Below are 26,728 nucleotides of genomic sequence, written 5' to 3' on the forward strand. Positions count from 1 at the left end.
GATGGTTGTAAGGAGAGGAAACAGAGATGCAGTGGTTTTATGTTGATGGATGATGAGAAGATGGTGAAATCAGGGTGCTGAAGGAATAGGGTGCAAGGGAGAGAGATTGATGGCATCAGAAGGAGCCTGGAATGGGAAAGACATGTGGTTGTCGATTTGAGAGGTGAAGGACTCAGGCAACATTGTGTTCCTGTCAGGTTTCAAGACTGTCATGGACTAATGTATTTGTTAATGAACTAATGTATTTTATTTCATTATGTGGAAAGGGGATGTTTGCTTTATTTAGAGAACCAACAGGGTGGTGTTATGGGATATGACTTTTGCTTGTATGGGACATGACTTTTAATTGTCTAGTACAGTGATTAATTACTAAGTTAGTTTATTTTTTGTAGTTCTTTTTTAGTTCAATGTGTAAAGAAAGGAGATATGTTATAATCAGAGCTGTCACCCTGCTTGGTGACTGTTGCTAAGGTGTCCAGAATTCCTTTACCTCATCGGTGTTCTGAAGGGAGCGTGAGATCAACCATGGTGACAGTTGCAGGGAACTGACTCTCCTCTGCACAGGGCAACAGCTCGATCGGCACAACTAACTTCATGGCAGCCCCTCTGGCATACAGGGTCACCGACTTTCACACAACACACTGGTGATGTCCCGATCTGCATGGTTAACTTCACAGCGCCCCCCTCTGGCATACAGAGTTTCTGACTCATATAGCGCTCACAGGCGACAGCCCGATTGACAATGTTAACTCCTCACAATGCACTACAGAGATCCACTCACCATGAACCCCGACAGGACCTTGTTTCCTCCAGCAATCTCCTCTTCCTCACATGGCACACTGGTCTTGGCAAGCAGGCGGGCACTGCTGCTCCAGGGGCTGGTGGTGATCTTGTTTTTTTCCTGGGTGATGTCTCCTCACACTGCTGGGCAACTGGCAGGCCTTAACCCCCAGTCCTGGTCACAGGCAGAAGTCTTACAGAGCACCTCCTCTGTGCACAACATGGCTGGTCTCTTGACAGTTGTCAGTTTTGGGGACCCCAAACTCCCCTTCTTATAGTCTATTTCCAGACAACAAATGTGATATAAGTTATGCGCTCTAGAAAGCAGTCTGTCAGAGGAGGAGCGACTTCAAATCTGAAAGCCCCACAACACAGGCAATTAGAATGACTTGAGGTTCACAGTTGGATGTCCGCCACAGCGATTTGTGTATCGAAAGGTTAACCAAAGATCTCAGCCCAATTCTTAATGATTCTCTTTTTAGTCCCATCTCCTTCCTGAAATGTGCCCAGGCCCCTTTCAGTGACCTCTTCCTGAATTAAAGAGCACCTTTTTGAAGTGTACTGAAGAGCCTGGCCCTTCGTACTCCAGTGTGTTAACCACTCAGCGCACAAGAATGCAGTAATCCACAAATCTGACCGGGGATTCCTCTACCTGTACCGGCTCCTCCAGTCAGCATTAGGGCTCCCAAATGGAACCCAGAATCTTCCATGTATTGTACCATTCACAGGAACAGATACCCCCTGCCCATGCATACAACACACAGGCTCTACACAGCCCTACATTCTAACTTGATGTAGGCCAAATGTGAGTTAAGTATACAGTAGCGGAACTTTAAATGAGTGAGCCGATAGGCCTCACACCAGTGACACAGTTAACAAACTTCTGCAACGCAATAGGTCTCACATTAGTGAAAGTTCGAGCTATTGGAGTTGCAAATGATGATTCTTGTTTGAATTTTTTTGGGGGGGGAAAACGAATTCCAGCAGTAGTATAAGTAATAAAAGAAAATCCATCAAGCGAGAAAAGGGTGCAGGACTACAGTTTTTAAGGAACCTATATTAGCTTCATAAGGCACTGAACCTTTAATGCAATTGTAAAGAAAAAGATTGCAGCCGAGCATACGTTTCCCTTTGTTTTTATTGGAAGTGACATTTTTGTTAGCTTGTGTTTTAAAAATGTACCATTGTTGTTTATTTTGCCTTTTTTGTGGTGACTACTTAATCTCTGTTTATTAACTGTTTTTTCAGTGGCACTGAAAGAGCGACGCTGAGTGTTTAAGTTATATTATAAATGTTTTCCAGCTGGCTCCTGCGGGAGAAACCACGAAGGCCGTGTTTACTCTGTACCAACGGCCAATGAAATCCAGGACTGGCAGCACAGCATTTAGGAACATGTGCATTATTTTAAATGTTAATTAAATGTATTCCCCCGGCACCAGTAATGATGCTTTAATGACGTTCTCTGCAAGAACAACCTGCATTAAAGGCAGTTTGCAGATGAAAAATAAATGCTAATATTTTGGATACTTAGTGTTTAGATGCTGCTTTACGTGGCGGAATGGCTTCTGCTAGTAGCATAAGAAAAGAAAATGTATTAAGCAAGGAAAGGGTGCAGTCCCACAGGCTGTTACTAGGTGTCCCTGTGGAGTTCTAAATGGACCTCTATTGGCCATATAAGGTACTGCACCCTTATTACATTGATGGCAGCTGAGCATAGGTTTCCCTTTGTTTTTATTGGAACGGAAGTGAGATTTTTGCTAGCTTGTGCTTTAAAAATGCACCATTTTTGTTTTTTTGCCGTGCAGATCTTTTTATTCCAATGCAAAATACTTAAATAATTATTCTGAAAACTCAAGTTGTAGCAGAACAGCTTCCACACAGCAATCCGGTTGAAATAGGAGCATTAGTAGAAGATTTATTTTCTCGACCCCTCTTTCTCTTAAGGCACCCCTAACATGAGTGTAAGGCTGTTAAAGGAATCTGGGGCTTGCCTGAGGACGAACTACAGAAAGGAATCATGGCTCCTAGAGAGTTGGGTTTGTTTTCTGTTCGTGGTGTTTGCACGGTGCTATCCTCTGAAGCCCGTGTAGGAAAAGGAAAACCTCGGCATCGCAGCAGGTGGTGAAAACTGGGGTTTCAATAGAAATTGGTGTGGAATTGCAACCATTAGACAGGAGGTGGGCAAAAAGAACAAGCATTGGCATAGCCAATAGGTCTAGCCTTTGGGACCTTATGTGGAGAAGTGTGGCTCAATGGTTAGCGCGGCAGACCTCGATGCAGAGCGCTGGTCCGGGACCAGGGTTTGATTCCCATCACAGCAGGGTCTCGGGCTATAAATTCCGCGGACCGGATATTCTCGCCTCAGTGCCTATTCTAATCATGGGTCCCACACTGCAACTCTGGGCAATAGCTTGCTTAGTCTCCACAACGGCCCCAACAGCGCTGGGATGCCTGGCCTTCACCATGGGGGTGCCCAGGAGTGGACACCTCACATGGAAAGCCAGGAAGGGCTCCTTCAGCGGTATGAATACAGCGCTGAGATACCCATAGTGGTGATCGGCGCTATATAAAAAACCATACATTTACATAAGTTTTTAGCGATGCAACAATTGATGTTGTTGCACTAAGGATATTGTGCTGGATAACTAAACACTTATCAGGTATTATTGAATATGGCAATAGGTTTTGCTTTTGGGACCTTATAAGTATTTAGTTATGCAGTATAATATCCTTGGTGCAATATTATGAACTGTTGTCTGGCAAAACATTTGTAAGACCGTAAAGGCGAGACCTATTTGCTATGTGAATGTTTGAGAGAGCCGGAGGCCCCAGGTTCCAATATTGTCCTCGGCTTAACATTCTGTGATTCTGCGCACTTCCCTTAATCTCCAAGTGCCTACGAGAAAATGAATATGTCCTCGTGTAACGTCACTGGAGCTCATTTAAAGCTCTCCAATACCTTCGTGTTGAGTTAACGCTATATACAATTAAAAAAAAATCCTCAAACTGCAGGCCCGCTGCATCAATGGAACTTTTTGCATTGTACATTTCACATTTAACATGCTGTTCCCTGGGAAGCAGCGAGGGGTTGGAAAGGGTTAAAAGGGTGGAGAGAAGAAACATCTGTGCACCGTCCCGTGGCCGGGAACCCCAGGTATGGTGCCCTCGGCTTAACATCCTGTGATTCTGCGCACTTCCCTTAATCTCCAAATGCCTACGACAAAATGAATATGGGCTCGTGTAACGTCACTGGAGCTCATTTAAAGTGCTCCAATACCTTCGTGTCGAGTTAATGCTATTTACAATTTTAAAAAATCCTCAAACCGCAGGCCCGCTGCATCAATGGAATTTTTTGCATTGTACATTTCACATTTAACAGCCTGTTCCCTGGGAAGCAGCGAGGGGTTGGAAAGGGTTAAAAGGGTGGAGAGAAGAAACATCTGTGCACCGTCCCGTGGCCGGGAGCCCCAGGTTCCAATGTTGCCCTCAGCTTAACATCCTGTGATTCTGCGCACTTCCCTTAATCTCCAAATGCCTACGACAAAATGAATATGTCCTCGTGTAATGTCACTGGAGCTCATTTAAAGCGCTCCAATACCTTCGTGTCGAGTTAATGCTATTTACAATTTTAAAAAATCCTCAAACCGCAGGCCCGCTGCATCAATGGAATTTTTTGCATTGTACATTTCACATTTAACAGCCTGTTAACTGGGAAGCAGCGAGGGGTTGGAAAGGGTTAAAAGGGTGGAGAGAAGGAACATCTGTGCACTGTCCCATGGCCGGGAGCCCCAGGTTCCAATGTTGTCCTAGGCTTAACATCCTGTGATTCTGCGCACTTCCCCATATCTCCAAGTGCCTACAAGAAAATTAATATGTCCTCGTGTAACGTCACTGGAGCTCATTTAAAGCGCTCCAATACCTTTGTGTCGAGTTAACGCTATATACAATTAAAAACATGCAGAAGCCTACGCAGTGAGAGCCCATGGGCACCATCTAGCGACAATGCAACGGGACAGGCTGTGCTCCAGCGGAAAAGGGAAAATTTACATAGCTCCTTATGTCACAAATTCGTCACCACATTACTCATTCATACATTCATTCATTGGTGGGGCCCATAACACCAATACTCATACGTCTCACTCGAATCTGCACACAGGAGAAAAGAAGCTCTGGACATGTGGGGGTACCTTGTTACCTATCGGGAGAAAAATCTTTAAATTATATACATTATATACATTAGTACCTATAGAATCCTAACTTTAACATCAAGGCACTCCACCACTTGGTCGATAGACCAATTAGTTGGACTGGTTGATGGTGATTTAGAACCAGCTAAAACGCATTAAAGCTTCGGAACCTTTCGGTTAACTTTCAATACCTTATTAAAGAATCACAAACTAATTTTCTTATTAATCAATATTTAGTTTATCTAATTAATTCAATCTGTTGGCATATTCAGGATTACAGTTCAATTCAGATTTCTTTAAGTGATAATCTACTTTTTGATATTGAACGTAAATTGACATAACAATTATATTTACCTAGATTTGAATATTGGCGACCATTTCCAGAAGAACCCGTCAACCCACAGCATAAATCAAAACCCCTGCCGATGAAATTGTCCCTTTTTAATCAAAGAAAAACCCAGGTAAGTCTAGGAAGTCTCCCTCAGCACGAAGGAGTCCCCACAATTTGATCAAGGACCAGGCAATCGCGTCAATGAATCAGTCCATTGATCCTCCACACCGTCACCAACGGGAAATGATACAGACCCTTCTAAATTTCCCCTTATATACCCTGTTTTCTCCTTACTTTAAGACAATGTGCAACAATTTTAGAGTAGAAGTGTTCTGATTGGCTAAATTCTCTGAATTTGCAAGAATTGGTGATATTCTCAAGTTCGCCTGCTTCCCATGGGACCAAGTATGACATCTCTCAAAATGTTATTCTTTTTGTGGGTTCACAGGCGAAAGTTCCAAAGTAACAACATGTAAACCTTATTGTACAGGTCGCTATTGTCTTTTCAGTCATTCACACTAGTTGGGTCTTGGCAGTCCTCTTCGTTTCTATCCTTGACAAGGAACATCTCGCCTTTTATTCGGAGGTCGCCTGGAGATCTTCAGAGCCATCCGAGTCTGTGCAGTAGGCATCGCGCTCACATAACAGTGGCTACTTCCGAACTCCATCTTAAGTACTGCGTCCTAGTAGGCCTGAATGCCAACTTAAGCAAAAACAAACATAACGGTAATTAATATGTGGAAATGAAGATTCTAAGGTTAAAGCCACACTAATCCCAATATATATTAGTATTCTCCTAGCTCGTAGCAACATTCAAAGCAATAGTACTCACCATTCTGCAGCACTGGAAGCACAAACCATCACAAAAGCAACATAAATCGTGCAATTCTCTATTTCAACACATCCTACAGTTAATCATTTAATTAGTTGCCATGCAATTTGCATTTTAGTCCCGCGTGTATCTTGTGTTTATTAAGGTGCACTTTGTTGATTAGTATTTCCACTCCAAACCAATTAGTACAAATTAATATTTAGAATGATTATGTAATTAATATTTCATGCAAAAAAAGAGGAGGTATACAACATTTTGCTTTACCTGCTCCATCAATCTCCCCTTTGGTGATTTTTTAACATCACCACAAATCCCACTAAATGTCATAACATTTTTGTGGAAATGATTACTCAGTTCCCTTACACTTAGTTGCGTTACATCATAGTCTCTCCCATCTCATCCTTTCCTTTTCCTTTCTTTTCACAACTTCTCTTTTTATTTTATTTTGTAATTTTCTTCTTTTTATACATACACATCCTAATCTCAAAATCAGTATTAGTATTACCACACAAGTCACTGGCACTAGTATTTTACCTACAAATGAACTACCTAATTTTGCTAATAAACCCTTTATAGTAGAAAACCCTTTACCAAGTTTTTCCCAAACACCTTTAACCTTCAATGGAACAATTTCCTCATGAAAATCAGTTATATTCTTAATATATTTCTTTAAATTTTGACTCTCGTCAGGAATGTAAGTACAGCAATGTTGTACCTTCATCATTCCACAAGACTCCTCCCTCTTTTGCTAAAATAATATCAAGGGCAAGTCGATTTTGCATAATCATGGCTCTCATGGCAACCATTTCGGTATTTACCATTAAGAACCCTCCAGCTGTGCTTGTCGATAAGCGATCCACAACTGTAGACAATTTTCTAATTTTATGTGCATTCAGAGCTATTCCAACGGCTGGTATCAGTGCTCCAAAAATATCCCCTACAATTTCTGACCAACTTTCCCTCCTTCTACGTGTTAGTTGTCTACCTATCTCGTGCAAACCGTCCTCTCCCCTTCCCACATGAAATATTTTTGGGAAGAACAGGCCTAGGTAGCATGTACCATACCAATGGTCCGGTAACCTATAATAAGCCCTGTACCTACAAATGTAATATATTCCAGGGAATACCGGATCATTTCCTCCTTTAAATCCCCATCCTCCCATGATCTTATATACATCATGGCATTCACTTGCGCCTACAAAATAATTATCATAAACAGTGTTATCTCTACTGATGCACAATTTCCCTCTCTGAGGCCAATACAAAGCCACTGCAGGATTTGTTTCTCCCTTTAAATGGTTCTCCTTCTCAACATTCCAAACTGTTGTTTCCCCCTTTTCACCAGGTACCTTTCTTTGCATCTTAATTCTCCTCTCTTCTACCATGTCCAAGAAAGTCTTCTCTTCTTTTCTCAGACTACAAGTAAGATTATTCTTAAACACTTCTTCTAATGTTAATTCTCTAGTTTCTAAGAAGAATTCGCCTAAAGTTCTACCAGGAATCACCTTATTAAGTTCAGGAACTACAGGTACCTGTGAGAAAACATTATCTACATTAGTATGATTGTATTCTAATTTCCTTGTTTTATAGAACAAACTTGCTAATACACTACATGTTATTCCATATGTCAAAGGAAGGTGATGGTAGGTGACACCCTCTGACACCGATGCAGGTAACTGAATACAAACATAGCAACCTCTAGCGTCCATAGTCCTTACATATTCATACAGTAACCTTGAAAAAACATTATTAAAAAAATCAGTTATAGACCTATCCTTATGGAAATCTGTTCTATCTACCAGTTTAGTTGCGTGAGTATCATAAACCTTTTCTCTATTAGTCTTATTCTCAGTGTGGTTCTCTACCTTTTCGAATGTTACTCTAAACAAAATTGTTATTGCTAATATAATCCACAGAAGCATTAATAATCCTGTACAACACACCTTGCACCATCTTTGGAGAAACCCACATGTAGGTGTTCTCCCTTCTGTGTTTGCCATTTCAGAAATGATCAGTGTCTTTTGACTTAGCCTCTTTTATTCACAACTTCGTTTTTTGTAAACGCAAGGCTTTAAGTGCCTACTTGGTTCTTCCGGGTTATGTGTCTCGTCCAGCATTTTAAATTCTCTGCATCCTTCTTTGTCACTTTAATCTGGCATTTGATCGTCTTTTTCTTGGTTTTCACAATCTCGGTTCAGACCTTCCTGATCATCCGTCTCTTCTCTGATGTCAGATAAGATAACTCTCAGGATTTCCGAATCTTCTTCGTCTTCAACCACTTCCGGCACGGTCACTCCTAGACTTCCTTGGCTGTCTGCTTCCTCTTGTATTTCAGGAAGTGCCACATACGTCCATTCTGGTGACTTGTACTTCTGGTTGGGTTTCTTTATCCTCTTTTCTCCTTTCAAGTGTGGCTGATCAGTGTCCTCTGATTTCTCTTGACTAGACACTTCATTCACTTGTTCAGCGTTAGAAGATCTTACTCTCGTCAGTCGGTATCTCAATCTCTTAATTTTATTTGCCCAGATTTCCTCTTTCGATGGTCTTTTCAACCTGTTCCCCTTCTCACCTCGCTCGGTTTTCCTAGCTCTTTTTCTCAAGATTCGTCCTCCTCGGCCTTCTCCTTCACTTTCTTCAGACTCTGTATCGGTTTGGCTTTTACCTTCTTTAGACTTTACTCTCGAGACCTCAGGTTCACTATCTACTGTTTTCCCTCCTCGTGTTTCTTCCAAGCAATCTTCCTGCTGACTAACTGTCCCTTCTTCTACCTGGATGTGTGTTGTCCCTACACCTCCTCGGGGTTCTTCCGCAACAATCTTACCCTTACTCTCTGTATCTAATTCCTCACCTCCTACCTCTATGATCTCAGGCGGAATTTCTCTTGTGCTTGCACTTGGTGCTTCTTTATCAAGAATTTCTTGTTCAGTTTCTTCGATATTCTCTGGTATCCTTTCTTGTATTCCCACCTGTTCAGTCTCTGATTCGGAGCTAGTATCGAAGATTTCCAGTCGTCTCCTCAGGGGTATATTCTCCGTCTCCGCAACTTGGCTCAACTCCGATTCTCCGGTTCTTGGAGTTCGTCTTGTTCTCGCTTCCTCTTGTTCGGACTCAGAACTGGTATCGGATTCTTCCAAGTACTCTTCCTCAGGCCGGTTTACAGGACTGGGGATCCGAAGAGTATGACTAGCATGAATCCAATTCTTTACCCTGGCACACTTCACAGCAGTCGTCGTGGTCAGAATCACTTGACGTGGTTTTCCCCAACGTGGGACGAGACAATTTCTCCTTCTATGCACTTTGATCCTCACCCAGTCTCAGGACTTAAATCATGAGCTGGCTTCTTTTCAAGTGTGGTTGCATCTGGTCCAACCTGATGAAACACAGAATGAATGGAATCAGCCAACCCCTTGCAATAATCCAACACAAAGTCATCAGATATGGGCAGTAGTTTGTTGACAGGAATGAAAACATGTCTCATTGCTCTACCCATAACAATTTCATGGGGGCTCAGGCCAGTATTCCTATCAGGAATCGACCTAATAGTCATGAGCATTAGAGGCAAGTCATCTGGTCATTTTAAACCTGTGGCCAAACACATTTTTCCCAATCTGTTTTTAATGGTGCCATTCATTTGTTCCACCACTCTAGAAGCTTCTGGACGATAGGCACAATGTAGTTTCTGTTGCACATTCAATGCTTCACAAATCAATTTTATAATTTCATTCTGAAAATGCTTTCCTCTATCTGATTCAATCGTTACTGGAAAACCAAATCTAGGGATGAACTCTCTTAATAGGACTTTTGCAACTGTAACTCCATCACTCCTTCTAGTCGGATATGCTTCCACCCAACGTGAAAACAGACAGACAACTACCAGGACATATCTTAGCCGATTACATGGGGGCATTTCAATGAAATCAATCTGCATTCGGGTAAAAGGACCTCCCTCCCGTCCTATGGTTCCCTAACTCACCACTGTTTTCCTTCCTGGATTATATTGCAGACATATAAGGCATCTTTGACAAAGGCTCTCAGCTACAAGCCGGAACTTGGCATTATACCAGGTCTGTTTGAAAAGTCTGATTATGGCATCCCTGCCTACATGTGCCTGTCCATGGTACATCTGTGCCATGGTAGAGATCATGCTATCAGGCATTACTGGTCTTCCATCACGATAAACCCAAACCTTGTCTAGCTCGCGTGGTGTACATCCTGATTTTATCCACTGTTTCTTTTCCTCTTTTCCTGCCTCTTCCTGTAACTGCCTCACCTCATCTCAGGTATTCACGGTGTTAGTAAAAAGTAAGGGACATGAGTTCATTTCCTTTTCCCGGTTCCAGTTTAATGAGTTTTGGTTTCGCGCACAATACTGCACTACGTCATTTGCGAATTTGTTGCCCACAGACACGTAGTCTGTACCCTTCGAGTGGGCTGCGCATTTTACAACCGCAATTTGCTTAGGCAGCTGTTTCGCCTCAAGCAACTTGCCAACCACTTCAGCATTCCTGATCGGAGTTCCACTCGACGTCAAGAACCCTCTTTGAGACCAAATCTGCCCAAAGTCATGCAACACTACAAATCCATACTGACTATCGGTAATCACAGTGACTCGCAGATTCTTCCCCAACTTACACGCTCTGGTCAATGCAAACAATTCAGCAACCTGAGCTGATCTTACTCCTTTCAGGCAAGACGCTTCCAACACAGCCGCTACAGTACAGACCGCATACGCAGCACTCAGAATTCCTTCTTCGGTTCTCAGACATGACCCATCCAAAAACAGCACATAGTCACTTTCTTTCAGGGGTACATCCTTTATGTCCGGACGTGGCTTAGTGCCAAAATCAAGCACCTCCAAACAATCCTGATCCACGTCGTCCTTCACTTCCACATTCACAGCATCAGGTAGCAATGTTGAGGGATTTACATTAAGGCACCTCACAAGGCTCACATTTGTAGCACCCAAAATGACTTTTTCACATTTCGTCAGTCGACTATGCGTCATGAATTGTGTCTGGCTCCGTGTCAAAAGGATTGCAACATCGTATGGTACAAACACTCTCACAGGATATCCCATCACAATTCCTTCACTCTGCTCCAAACTCTTACAAGTAGCAGCTACTGCTTCCAAACAACCAGGCAACACTACGGCTACAGGATCTAGTACAGCTGAAAAGTATGCAACCGGTCGTCTCAGTTTTCCATGCCTTTAAACTAACACAGAAAGTGCACAACCATCTCTCTCACTGCAATAGAGCTCAAATTCCTTTTTGTAATCAGGCATTCCAAGAGCTGGTGCTACACACAAGCTGTCTCTCAGTTGTCTAAAGGCCTTCATCTCCTCTTTATTCAGTTCAAGGGGATCTTTCACATCACTCTTTGTCAAGCGTACCAAAGGTTTTGCAATCAGCGAAAAGTTGCTGATCCACTGGCGACAAAAACCCACCATTCCAAAAAACATTCTCACTTCTCTCTGAGTCATTGGTGCTCTCATTCCCTTTATTATTCTGATTCTGTCTGCAGTCACTTTTCTCAGGCCTTTCTCAATCTTATGACCTAAATACTGTACTTCATTTTTACAAAATTGTAATTTCGATGGGGATACCTTAAGTCCTCCATCCGCCAAATGATTCAACAACGCCACTGTGCCCACCACACATGCCTCTCGCGTCCTCGAGGCCACCAATATGTCATCGATGTATTGCACAAGTACTGAACTTTCGGGCATTTTCAGATCTTCTAAAGACTTCTTGAGAATCTGATTAAATATCGATGGACTTTCTGTATACCCCTGTGCGTGTGCTTTAAAATGAGCAGAGCGACGGCTAAAGGCCCTCCGCATGTGCGTTGCGTTGGCGAGACCTAAAAAGGCACTTTGGTAGCTGTGGTTTGCACAGGGAAAGATCACAGTCGCGCTGGTGGTGAATGGTTTCGCACCCAAATGGCACAAGGACTCCAACCATTGATGGGGCATAAGCCATACCTGCATTTCATCATTTAGTATCAGTTCTCATTTTCAAAGCGCATGAGAGAGAAAACAAAATCTGGACTGGATAAGGTTTCCAGATTTCTCCAGGTCACCAAAAGCAGAGTTCGATTACAGGGCTGTTCGTTAACAAACCATTGTTTTAATTCATGATGCCAACTTGAATTACAACTCCCAGAGTGCTCTGCTGTTCAACTGAAATTAAGAAGTTGAACATCCCCTACTTTATGATATGGTGCCATACCATAAATGTAAGTATGAATTGTGGCAACAACGTGTTATCATAGCTGCAGGAAAACTACTTTACTTATTATGCATGATACAACGTTTATCATGACTGGACAAAAAAAGACCGATTCTGTACAAACAATTACTCATTTTTCCTGACTCCTGGTGGAGCATTTAGTTTCGCTCTTTGTTGCAGTTTCACAGATCGAAATGCCGAATCTGAGCTGTAAATGGGCTACATACAGCTGGAGAGGCATAAAACTATGTCACATGAACACCATGACAGATAAGTTAACGCCTCCTTTGCTGCAGGGCGTTTTGCTGGATTACACAACCGATATTTTAAGTCAGTTGACTGAAGTTATTTGTGCGCTGTGCAGGCAAAACCTAAAAACAAGCACAGTGCAAGCGTAACCTAAAAAAAAAAAAATTGTCAGCTGTTAACAGTCTTTACTCGTGGATGAAAAAAGACAATAAAATGTGGAAGACGTCACATTTGATAACTTTCAAAACCCTGGCCCATCTTGAATTGTAAAACGCGACGGGGTATCCCGATTCTCATTAAGAGAATTAGAAATATTCCAATCTTGACTATATGTTTTGGGACAGTTTAGAAACATGCTGTCTGTGTATTCCCGTAAAAATTATATGGTCGAAGTTCATTTCTTTGCTCTTTCACTGTCACACATTCTGCCCCTTCAAAAGGAAATATATCAACAGGTGACATTTGCTCCTTTTTGTGTTTTTTTAAACTTTGTTCATTGGTATTTTGTCATTATACCAATACAGCAATTTCAGAGTGTGGGAGACACTACATCATTCTTCAATGAATATATCATTTCAGTGCATATCTGCTGTTAAAAAAAATAACATACAAAAGGCTCGGTGCATTACAATCATCAGTAGCATGACTTGAAAAAAGAGTATCACAACAAGCGTCTAGCTGGGTAACCACTTTCCCATACAAGCCGATCATTTTCAATACAGCAATTTCCTGATAGTTACAGGGGACATTTGCTCCTTAAATGGAAATGCAGGCTAGCAGCTTGACATGGACAGATTAAACACTACAAAAATTCTGAAAACTCTCGGCCCTCTCTAGACAATTTTCCTTTTATGTGTAGTTCCTTTTTCATAGCTTAGCATAAGTGAACATTGCATTTCCACCCCTTGTGAAGTGACTGGGTTGAGGAGCGATCTCAGAGCTAATGTTTCTGTAAGTCTCTATTGCTTTTGAGGCCTGGTCAAAGCAAATATGTGACTGGAGGATCAGCCATCATACCAATGATACATCACCAGGGTCCATTAGCATTCCAGTGTCTCAAATGGAGCCAGCCGTGCATCATTTGAAGTTTTTTGGCTGATTAACTTACCCAAGGTTGGCAGGATAACATTGGATGTCAACGTTTGTCACAGCAATGTCAGGAGTCGAATGAAAGGGGAAGGGCAGCAATGTGTTCTGCAGCTGATAGGTGCAGATAGTCACCCAGAATCACTGTGACTGCTGCCTGTCAGCCATTGTGAAGTGTGACCAGTTTTTAAAGAGACGGCAGAAATGCAAATTAACGTGCTTACAACTCCCTCTATCTCCGGTGACGCTTGACAACAAAGATGGAGGCAGAAAGCAGCAATGCCTTGTTTGTGCTGACTACTTAATTTCCGTTTATGAACTTTTTTGTCACGGTGAGCCGCGCAGGAAAAAAGAAAGCCACGCGGCTGCCATTGCTAAAGTCAAAGCACGGCATGGCGCGCTGCAAAAAAAATTAAGATAATGTTTTAATGCAGCACTCTTACAAAGCAGCGCACGGTAAGGAACTGAAACAAATTAAAAACACCACTTTAATTACAGGAACAATGTGTCGGGAAGTGTGTAGCTGTTGTGCCTGGGACACCAGCTATGACGACGAAATCATTAACATAAGAGTGCTGAGAAAGTGTAAATTAAACTAGTGTATTGTCACATGAAACAGGGGCAGTCCTTAGGGAAGGTTACAAGAGTAGAAAAGGTGGGACTAAGGAGGGACTGCTAAAGAAATTAGCCTAAGGAAAAAAAGCATTTCTAAAAGCTAGTCAAAGGAGCCAATTAAATACATGGGTGGAAAATGGGCCGCGCTTAAAGGCCATATTCTGCATACAACACGTCTCAAAGAGACGGTGCAAGCGCTGCCTAGGCGAGACCTAAAAAGTACTGTTCACTCCTACAGATGGCTACACATATGCTGCAACCACTGCGCTTGTGCTACTTAACTCATGGCAAAGGCATTAGCCTTTCAACACTATGAGGGTAGCACTTTGAGCGCCCCTCCTGGTCCAACAAGACCGCAATCCGAGAGACAGGCCTAAGTCATGGCACGCAAACATGCATGATCTGTGTTCGCCCATAACAACAAAAATCAGCACCAGGGATTCAGACATCATTGCAGCTGTGGCACTCAGGGCAGGGGTTAACGTCCATCACCATGTGATGGGCCATTCCATCCCAACAAACGTTGAGGAACAAACGGTACAACTAGATACTCAAACAGGCATAGATAACATTTCAATATTTTTGAGAAGGGCAGATCCTCAACTTACAGGGTCCTTGGTCATGTGTATGTATACAGAACTGTGTGCAACAGGCACAGGAGCAATGTGCTCCCATACAGTGTGCTCCCATACAATTTGCTCCCATACAATGTGCTCCCATACAGTGTCCTCTCATACAGTGTGATCTCATACAGTGTGCTCCCATACAATTTGCTCCCATACAATGTCCTCTCATACAGTGTGCTCCCATACAATGTGCTCCCATACAGTGTGCTCCCATACAGTGTGCTCCCATTCAATGTACTCCCATACAGTGGGCTCCCATACAGTGTGCTCCCATACAATGTGCTCCCATACAGTGTGCTCTCATACAGTGTGCTCCCATACAATGTGCTCCCATACAGTGTGCTCCCATACAGTGTGCTTTCATACAGTGTGCTCCCTCAATGTGCTCCCATACAGTACAATGTGCTCCCCTACAGTGTGCTCCCATACAATGTGCTCCCATACAGTGTGCTCCCATACAATGTGCTCTCATACAGTGTGCTCCCATACAGTATGCTCCCGTACAGTGTGCTCCCATACAGTGTGCTCCCATACAGTGTGCTCTCATACAGTGTGCTCCCTCAATGTCCTCCCCTACAGTGTGCTCCCATATAATGTGCTCCCATACAATATGCTGTAGTGGAGACAGGGTTCTGCTTGCACACATTGTTATATTAGCATAAGCGTATTAGAAGTTAAACGCCATCTTGCCACTTTGCTGCTTTTGCACACAACACTACAGGTAACTGTTATTATAAGTAAAACTGCTTGCTTGCTTTTTCTTCACATGAGAACGGTCTGTTTTTCACATCCCTAGACTTACACCGCGACCTTAGTCTGCACACTGAGTGCAGAAGCCTTCAAGGTCAAATAGCAATGTATGCTGTTGATTCAGTTTGATCGGCCCACGCTCTAGACACAACAAGCACACAGCTGCAAAATATCTGAAACTCGGGTGCCTTTAATATTGCATTGCATGCATGATCCTGGCACTTGGAGAAAACCTTTCCATCTACAGAGAGCGTTGCTGATCCTGTGATGTGATTCACCTAAGCTGATCTTGGAGGTATGGGGTTCCCCATTCAAACCTAGAGACCTTCTATTATTATAAAACTAGCTTCTAGCCATGGGAGGGTGGGACACAAGGCGTTATAAGACCTGTTTCCACTATCATTTTAACATGATTTCTCCCTTTGTGTTTTATGGAATTGTAACAATGCTGATTGTATTATTTCTAATCATCTGTCTGCTTATGTTAGCCAAAATATTGCATCTTAGAGCACGTAGTTAAAAAGAAACATTTTAAACTTTTCCATGTCTCTGATTACTCATGTTGTGGACTGATATGAGAATAAAAACGAAAGAGTGTTCTTCATTCCCACCATTCCTGAGAGTACCCTAAGTCGCTTGTTGGTAGCTTCGCAGTAGTACGGAGAACGAATGAGACACTGATGCTAGTCGGATAGGGGTTCTGGGTACTGAGTTGAGTTTTTTTGGTACACCACAATTCACAGAGGTCCTGGTTTCCTGTGCATAGTTCTGTGCATGAGCAGAATCCCCGCAACAGTGCTCCCATACAGTGTGCTCCCATACAGTGTGCTCCCATACAGTGTGCTCCCATATTTCAGTGACTCCGTGATTGAGTTTGGAAAGGCAGTGCCTGATACAAGAATTGTGATATTAAGTAGAGTGTTGCATTATGGGTTGAATGCTTGATGGCATCTGTCTTGAAAATATTAAATTCTGGGTTCTGTAAACGATAACAGAAAGCCCATTTTCATTGTGATTCTAAGGTGTTGGTTTAATCGTATAGTCTATATTTCAGTGATTTTTTGTTTAATCGTCCATAAATTGATTTGATTAATTGTGTAATTGGGGCACTTTTGTCAGGGGTGATAGTAGTGTAATGGCCTTAACACACTTCTCAGTAGGTCTGGTATATGTTTAAGGCATGGCTGCACCAGCCCTCCCAGCGCAGCTGAAGTGTTTAATGCCACTGGTGTGACAATTGTCAGCAGGGGCTCCATATACAGTCTCAGTAGGATGGCGGCATTTTTAACAGCCATGGGGCAGCTCTTAGCACAGGAACGGACACACACTTAAGAACAACTGCATATGATAGGTTCCCAATGAATTCACGCAGTAAAGGACACATCTTTCACATCTAAGCGTTCCTTTTAAGAACCAAATGCATTCTGGGAGTTGTATTCCTGTTTCATTTAAACTATAACAGTTGGACTAATGCACCCTACAAGGTAAAGGCAATCCCAGGGCAAGGACCTGGAATCGCTGATGACATGGTGTCATCTGATAAGCATAGTATGGAAGACAACACTTTGTTCAGTAGAACTGATATACATTTAAATGCACAGCAGCAGATACAAATGGAAGCAGGAACTTTAATTGATCTCAGTACAGCTGCAACTTTCTGTTAAAGAAGGGAAATAACCCAGAAACACATGTCCAGGAATGCATCAAGCATCGGCTGTGCAGAGACCAATGATAAAACACATCTAACAACAGGAACTGCATCTACCATAATGCTTTCCGGTATGTATGCTGACCTGCTGGCAGTGTGCTCCCCTTTGACAATTGGACCAATTTGCCGGGCAAAAATGACGTGCAAAAGAAAGGCCAGGACTGGGACCCGGAGTAGCTGATGACATGATGCCATCTAGGCTAAAAGGCAGCTTCCAGTGTTGCCGGGTTGGGCTATTTCCCCCACAAATGAGTGACCATTTTTCCCATTTGAGCTGGAAAAAACCCACCTCGCAGGTGAGATATTTTTGGGCTGGGTTGTGCCCTGTGTGCGTGTATCTGATAGAGATTACTAGCCACAGATTCCTTAACGTAGAATTATCCCCAGGCGTGAGACTGGACCCGGAAAACTTTCTTTGCCCAAGCATCACTGCGTGCCGGGGGGGGCGGTACCACGCGCCTCCGCCCTGACATCGTCCGCGAGCATGATGTCAGCGAGGTCACATAAGCCCCACCCCGGCGCGCTGACATCAGTTTCCTTCTTTTCCGCGTGCCACGCGGGTCCGGATCGTGTACCTGACCTGTTTTCAGGCCTTCTTTTCACGCTTTGTGTTGTGGGACAGTGTGCAAATGCCTTCGGGCCTTAAGACGTGCTCGTCTTGCGCGCGTCAGATGTCGGCGACGGACCCTCATCCTATTTGCATGTGGTGTTTGGGCGAGCACCATGATTCCACGTACTGTGACGCTTGCCAGCATCTGAAGCCTAAGTCCCGGCGGGAGCGCCGGATGAAGCTTCTTTTTGGCCCGCTTGTCCAGATCGGTGTCGTCTCTGCGTCCGTCCCCCACGGAAGGGTCCAATAATCGTCGCTTCCGACTCCGACTTCGCCCGTCACCGAGGCCCCTAGGGCGTTGCTCGCCCGTCGGTAAGTCTTATAGCTTGTCCCCGAGGCCTGGTCCCCGCTCTGGGGAGGGCGCGGGTTCTCCGTGGGACATGCGGACTCATTCTTCGCCACCCTACCTGCCGTTTCCCGGCGTTGGGGCGACCAGGTCCCAAATGGAGGCCTATGCGGCGGCTCTGCAGGCTTCCTTGGCCCCTCCTCCTCTTCCTGGGACGTCCACGGATCCCTTGCCACTTGCGGGGCCTTCCGTGGAGTCGACGTGTTTGGCTTCAGGTTTTGGAGGTGTGGTGCCGTCGAGGTGCGGCCCTACAGGTTTCCCCTCTTTGGCCCATGGCGCCTCTGCCTCGCCGCAAACCCCCGAGGGGGTCCCTGTGGTGTCCCGGGAGGTCGCCGGGACTCGTGGCTCGTCCCAGAGTCCTTCTCGGTTTTCTGGGCAGGCGATGGCCTTGCCAGAGGCTGAGCTGATGCGGCACCGCGGGTGCTGTCTAGGGGCCGGGACGTGTCCCTGGGTCCCTCTCGCCTCTCCACACAGGCGGCTGCTTCGTCGGAGGTCGAGTCGGCGACTTTTCGGCGCCGTTCTTTCGCCGACCCAGAGCCGGCCCCGTCCCCATTCTCCTAGGGCACAAGTGGTGGTGGAGGTCGATGTCATGCTGGCGCCTGTGGCGGACTACACGGCGCCGTGCCGGCGTCGGGTCATCAACTCGTCTCCAGAGGCCCCCTCCTCTCCGGAGGTTCGTCAACTTTTTGTCTCTTCTTCCCCGGAGATGGGACACCGCGTCATGGCCTTTTCCCCGGTGTCTTCCAGGGAGGGCTCTTCACCGTCCCTGCGTCCCCAGACTTCCCCGGAGGCACCTCAGGTCCCCCACTCGTCTGTGAATCTTCCACCATTTCGGGGCTGGCCATTTCTTCCTCCAGCTGGATTTGGAGGTGGCCGTCAACCACGGAGGAATAGCTCTCCCCCCCACGACGCCCTACAGAGGCGAGTGCAGCCTTTGCCCGGGCCATTTCCACGGCAGCTGGCATTTTGCACATAGGCGACCCCGCCACCCCATTCCCTACGGACCATTTGCTTGAGGTTCTCCATCAGGGCTCTTGTGGACGGGAGCTGCTTCTTCCATTCGAAGCTTTGCTCCATAATTCTCTTCTGGGGGCCTGGAGACGTTCTGCCATGGGGGATCCAGTGCCCCAGTCGCTCCTCCACTGCCACCGTCCTGCTCCGCACGATCCAGTCTGCCTTTCTTTCCACCCTTCTACCCAGGGCCCTCTTCTGAAGACTGCTTTTCCTTCCTTACCTTTGGTGTTGTTTCCTCCATCACGGGAGGCCCGGTGGTTGGATTCATGGTGGCGTAACATCTTCGCTTCTTCCAGTGCTGCTTTGCGAGCGCTCAACACACTTTGTGTGTTGGCCAGGGCTACTTCCAGCTTGTGGGATTCCGTGGAGTCCCTTCTGTCTTGTGCCTCTCAAGAAGATGTCTGCGCTGATCTGCGGCGCCATGCGATGGGTGGCCGGGAGTTGGCCGCGTTTATTCTTTGTTCGGCCCTGGATGTTTCTGATGCTCTCGGCCGCACTATGGCAAGTTCAGTAGCTCTCCGTCGTTATGCTTGGTTGAGGGATAGCGTTTTCCCTGAGAATGTTAGGGAGCATTTGGTTGACCTGCCCTTTGATGGGGTGCTTTTGTTTAAAACCCATGTGGATTTCCGCCATTCAGCGGCTCTTTGCGGGGCTCCGTCCTCCTCCCCCTCCGTAAACTTGGCTTGTCGGTCCTCTGCTGCTTTATGGGCGGCGTTATCCCGCCCTTTTTTCGGGGGTCTGGTGGTTCGGTTGGACCGTCTGTATATTCTGTGTGGGTTAGCGTGCCTTCAGGGTCCTTAGGTTCATCCCTTTGTACTGTTGGCTGCTGGTTCAGCCCCTTTGGCTTTTGTGGTTCTTTGGTTGTTGGTACACCCGTATGTGTCCTCAGGTTGGGCCTTCTGTATGTTTTTTGTTTGGCTGATTGGCAAGCTGTCTGTGGTTCTATCTGCAGGTCCTTTACGTTCTTGTCCTCTGCTGCGGGATTTTTCCCTAAGAGGAGTTCCCATGTTTTCTTGGGACGTATCATACCCTATGTCGGGTACTCGTAGCTATTGCATAGCTCTGTCCTGCGCAGGGAAGGTATGGTTGCCCCTTTTTTCGGGTTCCCTGCCTTTCCTGGCATCACTGTATACCGCTGGTGCGGTCTCTTTTGTCTTGTCTGGGCGCGGCTTGCGCTGCTCTAGGTTCTGTCATTCTCAGTGTTCGCTGCATCGCTCGACCAGTCTGGCATGCTGTCTATGGTGTTGTGTTGTGGCGTTTCCGCCTTCCTGTCCGGCATTTCGGTATGGTCCTCTGTCTGGTGTTCCAGGGGGGCTAGGTTTCTCCTGGCTTTCCTGTGTTCTGGTTGACAGCTTGGGTCCGTCCTCCGTGTCTCTCCTCTTTCTCTTCTGGCTGGTCCCACTTCTCTTCGTGGGTCATTGTGTGTCTATTGATTGATCCTCCTTTGGGGATTGTTCTGAATTGCCCTGGCCTCTGCCCTCGGCTTGCGCCTGGCTTGTTCTGGGTGCACTGTTCCATGGTACTGTCAGCTGCGCACGCCTGCTCGTTCTGGTCCACCGCCATGTCCTTAGTGTGTTCCCTTGTGCCCCTGCCTTTTGTTCTGCTGGGGCTGTGCGCACCTGTGCCTTTCTTCTTACGCCTGCGCTTCTTGGCTGAGGAACCGTTCCTGCCTTGTCTGCTTCCTTGCGGCTGATGCCTGTTCAGCTGGCGATTGGAGGCATGTGGTGCCGGTGGGCTGGGCGGAACGAAGTCTATGCAAGAATGTGAAGGCATCCAGGGTGCCCAGGACTCTACCAGATGTAGTAGCGCTTCATGCTCCGAGGGGCACCCTCGGTTTGTTACTCCGAGGAGGCCTACCAGACTTGTTAGGGCGCCCAAGCGTTTTGAAGATTTTGTCATGACATGAATACTGTTTTGCTGTTTATATTGTTGAGGGGGGAGATGTTGTACATTCTAGTGTTTCTTCACCATAGAGACGAGTGTCTCGTTGCCCTCTGTGTCACGTGACGCCCCGTCCTATCAGGACTGGCGGCTCCGTGACGCGGAGGGGGACGGGACATTCGGGGAGAGCGCGGCCGGCGAGTGCACATCGCCGCTCCTCGTGGGCTCATTGTATTACACGTTTTGTGGAGGTTACTATAAATAAATCAACACGCAATTACCAAACTGATGCCAGTGTCCTCCCCGTGATTCTCGGCACAACAGCCCTTTTAGCCTCCTGTCAATATAAGGCTATTGAATAGAAATTAGCATTATGTTTAAAATCATGGACGTCATTTAGGGGTCGTAGCTGCGACCCCTGGCTTGCCCCTTGCGACCCCTGGCCTCAAAGGTGGCAAAATCAGTGCCAGGAACACAGTAGCAGCTCGTACTTAGGTTCATCATTTGTGGCTCAACTCTCTTTGTTTTTTCTCTCTTTTTTTTATTACCCTTATAGTAAATAATATTTAATTATTCACAATTAGTATAATAAAAATGGAATACAGTTAGTTTGAATATGGTCTACCCTGGAAGGTGAGGTAAGTAAAACAAATACTTTTAAATGTATGTTGTGTGCTTGCTAGAAAGTGTGTGTAAGTGTGAATGTGTCCAAGGGGGCGAGTGATGTCACTTGCGCTACCCCTGGCATTTTGGCGAATTGACGTTTATGTTTAAAATGTTCTGATATTAGTTGGGCTGAATTTGGACTTGAACTTTGGTCGAGGGGGGCGGGGTGTCTCAAAATATGCCAACGCCAAACGATTCTCGAAGCAGGGCTCGTAAACATTTGAATGCACAGCAGCAGAAATGTATAAAGGTGGGCCTTGGCGCTTTTCAGGGGGCCTGCTGCGTTTTATTAAAGGGGGGTGCAGACTCTAGCACCTCTAAACAGGACTTGTTCCAGCACAGCCCCGCGCCTCTCTCTCCCACGCTGTCTGGCGGTGTCCCGGTGCCCGTTCCTCTTTAAGGCCGGGCTGGCACCGAGAGCAGCTCCGAGGAGACCCGCCCTCTCCCGACAGCGCTGGGCGTGCAGGGCCGAGAGGGGCCATCGAGGTACCGAGCAGAGGCCGGGGCAGCAGGTAACGGCGGAGCGCCGAGCACACGGCCGGGGAGGGGAGGGATACTGTCCTGCCTAACAAGGTCCCCGAGCTCCCTGCTCTGTTTAACAAGCCCGCCCCCAGTGCTTAACAAGACCCCCCACAGCTGCTGATTCGGCGACCGTCCACAGCTCCCGGACACCTGTAGGGCGCGCCCCCGGACGATGCCCCCCACGCGGGAGTGGACTCGGGAATGACCCCCCATGAGCATAAACTGACTGAAGTATGTATTTGGAGAATCAAGACCCATGTGTCTGCACAGATTAGACGAGTGTAGTGTCCAAGCATGGACACGTTCTAGTGCTCCGACCTGCTGTATTACACTGTACACCCACCCACCACAGACGTCACTGTGTCAGGTGACGCTGTCAATAAAAGGGGCCGAGCGCACGTGCTCGTGGCCAGTTAACCCACCATCCAACTACGTGTCTGGGTCCATGATTACTAGCATGAGGGCCTAGGGCCCCAAACACCACAATGGCGACGAGGCGGGTAATCTACACCCGCGTGTGCAGCCCCCGATCGGCGCACCATCGACGACATGGGGGGAGAGAGGACTGCCCGGTGAGGACACCCCCCCCCTCTGAATGAAGGCGCGACGCGCCGAGAAGCCTACGGGGCGAGGCGGAGCCCGCAGCATGTCCCGTGGCGGCCGGGTGCCCACCCCGAGTCTGCCGCCGTGAACCCCGCGTGGGAAGCGCCCCGACGACAAGCAGACCGATCGGAGCCCACCCGCATCGGCCGCGACCTGCCCGGTGAAGGAGGAGAAGTGCGAGCCGTGCGGAGCCCACCCGCACCGGCCGCGACGCCGTGATTCAGCCGGAGAAAGTCGGGTGCCCACCCGAGCCTGTCTAGCCTGCAGCTGTGCCCGGTTCGAAGAGTGGACCGAGCGGAGCCCACCCGCGTCGGCCACGACCCCCTCACCGGAGCCTGTATCAAGCGGAGCCCACCCGCGTTAGAGGACGCCCAACCGGGCAGAAGGTGAGCCCGGAGAGCGAGCACGAAGGTGCAGCGAAGTGGATCACTGCCACCGTCCTGCCAAAGCTACGTAAGCAAAAGCGGAGCCCACCCGCAGCGACAGCACCCGCAGTAAAGCGCGACTGCACCAAGTTCACCAACACCCTACTCCCCGCCGCGCAGCGTAGAGAAGGTGAGGCTGCGGCGGCGGGTGAGCCTGAAGTTAAAAGCTTACCGGGATTCGGGAGGCGGTGCGGTGATTCTGGCGAGAGGGCTGCCTGTGAGGCGTCCTAGCGTGAGCTGCAGTCCGGGGTAGTGCCCCGCCCCCTGAGACATTCCGCGCGTGGCCGGTAACCACGCGAAAGACAGACCCCGCAGTGAGGACAGAGCAGGACGGACAGCCTGCGAGGGGCCCCCCCCTCCCCACTTGCAGTGACTAAAGAGATAATGGCAGCATGCACTGAAGCCGGCCCCGCCCCCAGCAAAGTAAACGGGCTGCCAGCTGCAACGTGTGTCCCTGAGCAGCCAGGGAAGCGCGAGAGAGCAAGTTACTGAGCCCCTCCCTCCAAGAAAGGACGGCACACACCGAGTCAAGAGTCCTCCCGGGTGACCGTCAGGAGCTGTGGGGAAGAGGCAGAAATGTGGCCCAGAGAAGCACGCTGCAACCTGCAATAGAAGTTGAGATAAACTGGACAGACTGCCAGTGCCCTCCTGCCCCCCATACAAAAAAAAACGTAAAGGACTTACCTGCTGCCACGTGTCCTGGACTCCACTGCTCTGCCTGGCTCCAGCTCCCCTCCAGCCTTCCTACTCACGAGTGAAGCCTGGAGAAAAGGAAAACAAGGCATAGAGTTCTGGCAGCGCAGAAGGTTGCTGCTGGAGCCGAAGAAAAGCAACACTGCCACCCAGTGGCCACTGGTGGTACTGCAGCAAGAGGAAGATCAACAAGCCTACAGCAAGCCAAGGAGGTCCAGCAGTCACAAGAGACCGACGGCGTGGGAGAAGAGGCAGCAAGGCACGCACCGCAAGGTCTGACGGAGGCGCGAAGGTGAGCGCACGGGAGTGCGACGGAGGCGCACGGGAATGTGCCAGAAGCGCAGGAACGCGACAGAAGCACAGGAAGAAGAGACGGTGTGCCACAGGGATGCAGCGTCATCCCGCAGCAACAAGGAGGAAGAAAGAAGAACGGTGTTGAGCCACATCCACCCCAGCGAGGACTGCGCTGTCGCCGCATCAAGTGGAGCGAACCCTCGAGAGAACAAACGGACTCAGCGCAGAGGTACCCCGGACGCGGACAGTACACTGCAGCGCCTACACGAGAGGAACCCACTGAAGAGGATGGGCGCAGCAAGTATCCGACACTGGCGGCCAAGGATGCAGAGCAACACCCAGTGGCGCCAAGAAGCCACCACATCAAATGATCATGATACTAGGAGCAACGCTACACTGAAGCTGTACCACGACGGTACGAAGAGTAGCACGCACCAGCGCCTGACAAGGCAGCGGACACAGGTAGTCACACGACGTGACACACCTCGTGAAGCCGACCAGCCAAAAATGGTCGCACCACAAAGGCCCAGCCGACCTGCCAAACGGTCGCACCACAAAGGTCAAGCCGACCAGCAGAAAATGGTCGCACCACAAAGGCCCAGCCGACCTGCCAAACGGTCGCACCACAAAGGTCAAGCCGACCAGCCAAAATGGTCGCACCACAAAGGTCAAGCCGACCAGCCAAATGGTCGCACCACAAAGGCCAAGCCGACCTGCCAAACGGTCGCAACGCAAAGGTCAAGCCGACCAGCCAAATGGTCGCACCACAAAGGCCAAGCCGACCTGCCAAACGGTCGCCCCACAAAGGTCAAGCCGACCAGCCAAATGGTCGCACCACAAAGGCCAAGCCGACCTGCCAAACGGTCGCCCCACAAAGGTCAAGCCGACCAGCCGAACGGTCGCACCACAAAGGCCCAGCCGACCTGCCACATGGTCGCACCAAAGAAGCCGACTCGCCAGGAGTCGCACAAAGAGGTCTGACGCAAGACCGAAGATATCCTGCCAGTGATCGGCAGCGCGGACCGTCAAGTGGTCCAAAGAAGCTCAAGATGAACCAAAGCAACTGGTGAAAGGGAGAAGACCGAAGCGGACCATGAGCATGGCCCCACGAACTTCAACCGAAGTAACTGGTGACAAGGTGAAGATGAAGAGAAGGTCACGACCCTAACTCGGAATGCTGAGGAAGATGAAGAGAGTGTTCTCGGACGAGGACAAGACCAGGGGGAACACGTGCAGAGTGCGCGCGCTGCATGGAGAAGCCTGGCCAGATAAGAGGAGAACAGGAACGGTCCAGAGTAGGGCGTGAAGCGAAGAGATGAAGAGACCAGAGTGGCACGTCCGCCACTAAGAAAAAAAAAGATGTCTGAGTGGCACGTTCGCCACTACAAGAAAAGAAGAATGAAGATATCGGAGTGGCACGTTTGCCACCAAAAGAAAGGGGAAAGGAAGAGATCTGAGTGGCACGGTTGCCACTGCAACAAAGAAGAAGTCAGAGTGACATGACATCCTCACGGAGAAAGAAATAGAGGAAAGAGAGAAGAGGGTGGCGAGACTACTCACACCTCAAAGACAAGGAAGGTGACAAGCACGGTGCGCAAGTCCTGAAGAACACCCGTGGCACGGAGAAAAGACCATCTGTTTGATGATGCTTTCAGCGCACCTGGGATCTGCAGGGGTGAGCAGGCCGGACTATTCGAAACACCCACCTTTGGGGTCACACGGACACTGGACAACGCCAGCCGTGGTGACCCAGGGGCAGAGGCCTCAGGGATGCCAGTGAGAGAGCGTCCCCGCGACGAGAGATGGTCATCAGCCGCCCTCCAGCAAAGGTCCCAGGAGGATGAAGACATTGTGTGCGAAGACAGGAGCCAACAGCTACCCTCCAGGCACGACTGCAGAACCCGAGGTGAGACTTGTCGTCTCCTCTGCACCCACACGGATCGGCGTGCGAGTAACACGACACAGTACACCCAGCTCAGGACGAGCCAGAGGGCCTCAGGGATATCCCGTGGCAGGGGAACACCTGCGAGAGAGGCATCCTGGTGAGAGGGGTGTCTTGCAACCAATCCGTTTTGCAAAACAGAACACACGCCACAGGTAAAGAAAAGGACTGGACGAAAAGACGAACGGCAACATCTAGCGGTAAAACCACAAGAACTCAACTGCGTTTGTCGCCAAGAAAGTAAAAGCGAAGGAAAGACTGTGAGAACAACTTCAAGGCAGAGCCGTCAAACAGACTAGATCCATCGAGCACCCATGACTGGTGCCACAGTGAACTGG

At 47.8% G+C, this 26,728-nt stretch overlaps 2 protein-coding genes across 3 annotated transcripts in view; one reads left to right on the forward strand and one right to left on the reverse strand.

Moving 5' to 3' along the window:
• Positions 1–5,181: 5,181 nt before the first annotated feature.
• The window catches only part of LOC146863814 (uncharacterized), a 28,496-nt gene continuing 6,949 nt past the window's right edge, over positions 5,182–26,728 (reverse strand). The window contains exons 2-3 of the mRNA XM_085636958.1: positions 8,074–9,425; positions 5,182–6,001 (exon numbers count right to left, since the gene is read on the reverse strand). Coding sequence (XP_085493084.1) covers positions 8,278–9,425 — 1,148 coding nt within the window. The 3' untranslated portion in view covers positions 5,182–6,001; positions 8,074–8,277. The remainder of the gene's footprint in view (positions 6,002–8,073; positions 9,426–26,728) is intronic.
• Positions 22,295–26,728, forward strand: part of LOC146863815 (mitochondrial amidoxime-reducing component 1-like) — a 35,572-nt gene continuing 31,138 nt past the window's right edge. The window contains exon 1 of one of the 2 annotated variants that reach the window (XM_085628153.1): positions 22,295–22,423. The gene's annotated coding sequence lies outside the window, so the exon portion shown is untranslated. Of the gene's footprint in view, positions 22,665–26,728 lie in introns of both variants that reach the window. The other variant, XM_085628159.1, reaches the window with a different exon arrangement.

Source organism: Triturus cristatus, chromosome 2_1 (genome assembly GCF_964204655.1).
Source record: "Triturus cristatus chromosome 2_1, aTriCri1.1, whole genome shotgun sequence".
Lineage (NCBI taxonomy): Eukaryota > Metazoa > Chordata > Amphibia > Caudata > Salamandridae > Triturus > Triturus cristatus.